The 7,500-nt window shown below is 35.3% G+C and overlaps 1 protein-coding gene across 1 annotated transcript in view; it reads left to right on the top strand.

The window, feature by feature from the left end:
- LOC148080540 (cadherin-7-like) overlaps positions 1-7,500 on the top strand; it is a 190,851-nt gene that overhangs the window by 12,532 nt on the left and 170,819 nt on the right. Inside the window, exon 2 of the mRNA XM_087788432.1 lies at positions 4,334-4,859. Coding sequence (XP_087644558.1) covers positions 4,617-4,859 — 243 coding nt within the window. The 5' untranslated portion in view covers positions 4,334-4,616. The remainder of the gene's footprint in view (positions 1-4,333; positions 4,860-7,500) is intronic.

Raw genomic sequence — 7,500 nt, 5'->3', positions numbered from 1 at the left:
TGTAGAGTGTAGAGTGTAGAGTGTAGAGTGTAGAGTGTAGAGAGTGTAGAGAGTGTAGAGAGTGTAGAGAGTGTAGAGTGTAGAGTGTAGAGTGTAGAGTGTAGAGTGTAGAGTGTAGAGTGTAGAGAGTGTAGAGAGTGTAGAGTGTAGAGTGTAGAGTGTAGAGTGTAGAGTGTAGAGTGTAGAGTGTAGAGAGTGTAGAGTGTAGAGTGTAGAGTGTAGAGAGTGTAGAGTGTAGAGTGTAGAGTGTAGAGTGTAGAGAGTGTAGAATGTAGAGTGTAGAGAGTGTAGAGTGTAGAGAGTGTAGAGTGTAGAGTGTAGAGTGTAGAGTGTAGAGTGTAGAGTGTAGAGTGTAGAGTGTAGAGTGTAGAGTGTAGAGTGTAGAGTGTAGAGTGTAGAGTGTAGAGAGTGTAGAGTGTAGAGTGTAGAGTGTAGAGTGTAGAGTGTAGAGAGTAGAGTGTAGAGTGTAGAGTGTAGAGTGTAGAGTGTAGAGAGTAGAGTGTAGAGTGTAGAGAGTGTAGAGTGTAGAGTGTAGAGTGTAGAGTGTAGAGAGTGTAGAGTGTAGAGTGTAGAGTGTAGAGTGTAGAGAGTGTAGAGTGTAGAGTGTAGAGTGTAGAGTGTAGAGTGTAGAGTGTAGAGTGTAGAGAGTAGAGTGTAGAGTGTAGAGTGTAGAGTGTAGAGAGTGTAGAGTGTAGAGTGTAGAGTGTAGAGTGTAGAGTGTAGAGAGTGTAGAGTGTAGAGTGTAGAGTGTAGAGTGTAGAGAGTGTAGAATGTAGAGTGTAGAGAGTGTAGAGTGTAGAGTGTAGGGTGTAGAGTGTAGAGTGTAGAGAGTAGAGTGTAGAGTGTAGAGTGTAGAGTGTAGAGTGTAGAGTGTAGAGAGTGTAGAGTGTAGAGTGTAGAGTGTAGAGTGTAGAGAGTGTAGAGTGTAGAGTGTAGAGTGTAGAGTGTAGAGTGTAGAGAGTGTAGAGTGTAGAGTGTAGAGTGTAGAGTGTAGAGTGTAGAGAGTAGAGTGTAGAGTGTAGAGTGTAGAGTGTAGAGTGTAGAGAGTAGAGTGTAGAGTGTAGAGAGTGTAGAGTGTAGAGTGTAGAGTGTAGAGTGTAGAGAGTGTAGAGTGTAGAGTGTAGAGTGTAGAGTGTAGAGAGTGTAGAGTGTAGAGTGTAGAGTGTAGAGTGTAGAGTGTAGAGTGTAGAGTGTAGAGAGTAGAGTGTAGAGTGTAGAGTGTAGAGTGTAGAGAGTGTAGAGTGTAGAGTGTAGAGTGTAGAGTGTAGAGTGTAGAGAGTGTAGAGTGTAGAGTGTAGAGTGTAGAGTGTAGAGTGTAGAGAGTGTAGAATGTAGAGTGTAGAGAGTGTAGAGTGTAGAGTGTAGGGTGTAGAGTGTAGAGTGTAGAGAGTAGAGTGTAGAGTGTAGAGTGTAGAGTGTAGAGTGTAGAGTGTAGAGAGTGTAGAGTGTAGAGTGTAGAGTGTAGAGTGTAGAGAGTGTAGAGTGTAGAGTGTAGAGTGTAGAGTGTAGAGTGTAGAGTGTAGAGTGTAGAGAGTAGAGTGTAGAGTGTAGAGAGTAGAGTGTAGAGTGTAGAGTGTAGAGTGTAGAGTGTAGAGTGTAGAGTGTAGAGAGTAGAGTGTAGAGTGTAGAGTGTAGAGTGTAGAGTGTAGAGAGTAGAGTGTAGAGAGTGTAGAGTGTAGAGTGTAGAGTGTAGAGTGTAGAGTGTAGAGTGTAGAGTGTAGAGTGTAGAGAGTGTAGAGTGTAGAGTGTAGAGTGTAGAGTGTAGAGTGTAGAGTGTAGAGTGTAGAGTGTAGAGTGTAGAGTGTAGAGTGTAGAGAGTAGAGTGTAGAGTGTAGAGTGTAGAGAGTGTAGAGAGTAGAGTGTAGAGTGTAGAGTGTAGAGTGTAGAGTGTAGAGTGTAGAGTGTAGAGAGTAGAGTGTAGAGTGTAGAGTGTAGAGTGTAGAGTGTAGAGTGTAGAGTGTAGAGAGTAGAGTGTAGAGTGTAGAGTGTAGAGTGTAGAGTGTAGAGTGTAGAGTGTAGAGTGTAGAGTGTAGAGTGTAGAGTGTAGAGTGTAGAGTGTAGAGTGTAGAGTGTAGAGTGTAGAGTGTAGAGTGTAGAGAGTAGAGTGTAGAGTGTAGAGTGTAGAGTGTAGAGTGTAGAGTGTAGAGTGTAGAGTGTAGAGAGTAGAGTGTAGAGTGTAGAGTGTAGAGTGTAGAGTGTAGAGTGTAGAGTGTAGAGTGTAGAGTGTAGAGTGTAGAGTGTAGAGAGTGTAGAGAGTAGAGTGTAGAGTGTAGAGTGTAGAGAGTGTAGAGAGTAGAGTGTAGAGTGTAGAGTGTAGAGTGTAGAGTGTAGAGTGTAGAGTGTAGAGTGTAGAGTGTAGAGTGTAGAGTGTAGAGAGTGTAGAGAGTAGAGTGTAGAGTGTAGAGTGTAGAGAGTGTAGAGAGTAGAGTGTAGAGTGTAGAGTGTAGAGTGTAGAGTGTAGAGTGTAGAGTGTAGAGTGTAGAGTGTAGAGTGTAGAGTGTAGAGTGTAGAGTGTAGAGTGTAGAGTGTAGAGAGTGTAGAGAGTAGAGTGTAGAGTGTAGAGTGTAGAGTGTAGAGTGTAGAGTGTAGAGTGTAGAGAGTAGAGTGTAGAGTGTAGAGTGTAGAGTGTAGAGTGTAGAGTGTAGAGTGTAGAGTGTAGAGTGTAGAGAGTAGAGTGTAGAGTGTAGAGTGTAGAGTGTAGAGTGTAGAGTGTAGAGTGTAGAGTGTAGAGAGTGTAGAGTGTAGAGAGTGTAGAGTGTAGAGAGTGTAGAGAGTAGAGTGTAGAGTGTAGAGTGTAGAGTCTAGAGTGTAGAGAGTGTAGAGTGTAGAGTGTAGAGTGTAGAGTGTAGAGTGTAGAGTGTAGAGTGTAGAGAGTGTAGAGTGTAGAGAGTGTAGAGAGTGTAGAGAGTGTAGAGAGTGTAGAGAGTGTAGAGAGTGTAGAGAGTGTAGAGAGTGTAGAGAGTGTAGAGAGTGTAGAGAGTGTAGAGAGTGTAGAGAGTGTAGAGAGTGTAGAGAGTGTAGAGAGTGAGGTCATCTTAAGAACATGTGATCGTCAGTCATCAGAACCTCTCGCTCCACAGAAGGTCAGCAGCGTCGCGTCTTTAAGGATCAACGTGTCGACGCCACGACTTCCTTGAATGTCACTCGACTCCAGCAGTCGCTGAGTCTCTCCTGAGCTGAACTAACTCATGCTGACCTTTATGTGACGAGAGATTCAGTCACGGAGCGTCGAGAGAATACACTGAAAACACCAGAGTCCAGTGTGAAGATGCTGAGAATGTTGTGTTGAAAACCTGCTGGAAAATACAAACCAAGAAATACATTAAATAGGATTCTAGACATTATTTATATATATATATATATATATATATATATATATATATATATATATATATATATATATATATATATATATATATAAATATATATATATACATACAGTATATATATTCTAATATTTACTGAACAATTTCCAGTAACTGTTGAATGTGTTGTGTATTCATTTTTGCATCATAGTTTTGTATATTTTAATGATACAAATGTCATATAAACTTATTACTGGAGGTGATTTTCTGATACTTTTGTATATATATATATATATTTATATTTAATTCTTCAAGAGTCTGTTGTTTGACTCAAGAAGATTCACCTTGAAGGACAAACATTGTTTTTTGTTGATGTTTGAAGAAAATCTTCCTCATGATTTCTGATCACAAAATGACGTGTATTTTATTGTGAAAGGACGTGTTGTCTTCCTGTTCCTGTCTGGTTGTGTCGCGACTTCTTGTTACTGTAGTTTTTTACATGTATTTATACCACAGTTAGTTTGGCATCGACCCATGACTTCCTCCTTCACAGTTCAATCAGATGTTTGAGCTTCAGTTTTACTTCAAACTACAATCAAAATTACAAAAACTAAATACAAAATATTTTGTATGTTTCATAAAGAAATGTAATCAACAAACACTTTTAAACATTGAATTTAAAATCATTGGAATCAGAAGAAAAGATGAAAAGAAAATGAATAAATTAATATAAAACTGTTAAAAAAAATCATTTACGATATTTAATTTAATGAATTTAATTATGAAGAAAATAAAGGATTTAATTCAGTTATTGAATAAAACAAAATTCAACGTTTGAATATTGAAACACATCCATAAATATTGCCTTCAACGTGAAACGCTACAATAAAGCCACAGAAAGTGTCTCGACCACGTATTTGTCGTAGGTTTGAAACGACTCTTCAGCTGGAGGTTGAACCTCTTCCTGTCTGAGCTTCTATCGCTTCTATCGTTTCGTTTGACCGAACTCTTCTCTTTCTTCCCGACAGCTGCCCATTATTTCCGACGCCGGTGGAAGAAAATCCCGCCCGCGGTCAACGCCGACCCTGGACGCCGGATTAAAAACAAACTCAGAGGAATTAACGTTTTTTTAGGCGCGAGAAGAAGAGCGACGCCGCGAATGCCGAGCTCGGCTCCTTTCCAGAGCCTCTCCTGCTCCCGGGGCCCGGCTGCTCTCTGAAGCGAGGGTCCGGGACCGTGTGGATAAAACTCCGGGGGTTTTGACATTTCTTTTTTTTTTTTTTACCCATTTTTTTTGGGACGGAGGCCCAGATGATGTGGGGGTTCTGCTCGGGCTTATGCAGAGTCCTGGCTCTCCTGGCGCTCCTCGCCATCCTGCTTCCCGTCCAGGACAGGAGCTGCTGGGGGCTGAGTCACGGCTCCGGGGGTCTGGAGTCCCCCGGACCGGATCCGGGCCCCCTGAGGGCCCTGCGGAGGCGCCGTCGCAGCTGGGTCTGGAACCAGTTCTTCGTACTGGAGGAGTTCACGGGGAACGAGCCGCTCTACGTGGGCAAGGTGAGCTGGATGTGAGAGTGAGATGCATCATGGGAGATCAGTGACATCACCGCCGCACGGACATGTTTTTTTATTGTAAACTTTTTATTTTATTGTAAACATTTATTAAGAGTTTTAACACTTTTGTATAGAAGTATTATCTGAACGGTGGTATTTAAAGTTAAAACCATGACATTTAAAAAAAAAAGAAACATGTATAATATCTCAACATATACATGAAGAAATATATATATAATATCTAAACATATAGAAGAAGAAACATGTATATAATATCTCAATATATAGAAGAAGAAACATATATATATGTCAACATATCTAAACATATACAAGAAGAAACATGTATATAATATCTAAACATATACAAGAAGAAACATATATATATGTCAACATATCTAAACATATACAAGAAGAAACATGTATATAATATCTCAACATATAGAAGAAGACACATGTATATAATATCTCAACATATAGAAGAAGAAACATGTATATAATATCTCAACATATAGAAGAAGAAACATGTAGAATATCTCAACATATAGAAGAAGAAACATGTATATAATATCTCAACATATAGAAGAAGAAACATGTATAATATCTCAACATATAGAAGAAGAAACATGTATAATATCTCAACATATAGAAGAAGAAACATGTATATAATATCTCAACATATAGAAGAAGAAACATGTAGAATATCTCAACATATAGAAGAAGAAACATGTATATAATATCTCAACATATAGAAGAAGAAACATGTATAATATCTCAACATATAGAAGAAGAAACATGTATAATATCTCAACATATACAAGAAGAAACATGTATAATATCTCAACATATAGAAGAAGAAACATGTATATAATATCTCAACATATAGAAGAAGAAACATATATAATATCTCAACATATAGAAGAAGAAACATGTATATAATATCTCAACATATAGAAGAAGAAACATATATATATGTCAACATATCTAAACATATACAAGAAGAAACATGTATATAATATCTCTACATATAGAAGAAGAAACATGTATATAATATCTCAACATATGGAAGAAGAAACATATATAATATCTCAAAATATAGAAGAAGAAACATGTATAATATCTCAACATATACATGAAGAAACATGTATATAATATCTAAACATATACAAGAAGGAACATGTATATATGTCAACATATCTAAACATATAGAAGAAGAAACATGTATATAATATCTCAACATATAGAAGAAGAAACATGTATAATATCTCAACATATAGAAGAAGAAACATGTATAATATCTCAACATATAGAAGAAGAAACATGTATATAATATCTCAACATATAGAAGAAGAAACATATATAATATCTCAACATATAGAAGAAGAAACATGTATATAATATCTCAACATATACAAGCAGAAACACATACAAAATATCTAAACATATACAAGAAGAAACAAATATCTATATAATATCTAAACATATACAAGAAGAAACATATATATATAACGTCTCAACATATACAAGAAGAAACATATATATATGTCAACATATCTAAACATATACAAGAAGAAACATATATATATGTCAACATATCTAAACATATACAAGAAGAAACATGTATATAATATCTCAACATATAGAAGAAGAAACATGTATAATATCTCAACATATAGAAGAAGAAACATGTATAATATCTCAACATATAGAGGAAGAAACATGTATATAATATCTCAACATATAGAAGAAGAAACATATATAATATCTCAACATATAGAAGAAGAAACATGTATATAATATCTCAACATATACAAGAAGAAACACATACAAAATATCTAAACATATACAAGAAGAAACAAATATCTATATAATATCTAAACATATACAAGAAGAAACATATATATATGTCAACATATCTAAACATATACAAGAAGAAACATGTATATAATATCTCAACATATACAAGAAGAAACAAATATATATGTCAACATATCTAAACATATACAAAAAGAAACATGTATATAATATCTAAACATATACAAGAAGAAACATATATATATGTCAACATATCTAAACATATACAAGAAGAAACATGTATATAATATCTCAACATATACAAGAAGAAACATATATATATGTCAACATATCTAAACATATACAAGAAGAAACATGTATATAATATCTAAACATATACAAGAAGAAACATATATATATGTCAACATATCTAAACATATACAAGAAGAAACATGTATATAATATCTCAACATATACAAGAAGAAACAAATATATATGTCAACATATCTAAACATATACAAGAAGAAACATGTATATAATATCTAAACATATACAAGAAGAAACATATATATAATATCTCAACATATACAAGAACAAACAAATATATATGTCAACATATCTAAACATATACAAGAAGAAACATATATATATGTCAACATATCTAAACATATACAAGAAGAAACATGTATATAATATCTCAACATATACAAGAAGAAACATATATATATGTCAACATATCTAAACATATATAAGAAGAAACATGTATATAATATCTAAACATATACAAGAAGAAACATATATATATGTCAACATATCTAAACATATACAAGAAGAAACATGTATATAATATCTC

Source organism: Callionymus lyra, chromosome 4 (genome assembly GCF_982586985.1).
Source record: "Callionymus lyra chromosome 4, fCalLyr1.hap1.1, whole genome shotgun sequence".
In the NCBI taxonomy this organism is placed as follows: domain Eukaryota; kingdom Metazoa; phylum Chordata; class Actinopteri; order Syngnathiformes; family Callionymidae; genus Callionymus; species Callionymus lyra.
The sequence above is the reverse complement of the archived record's forward strand: the minus strand, read 5'-3'. Positions and strand labels throughout refer to the sequence as shown.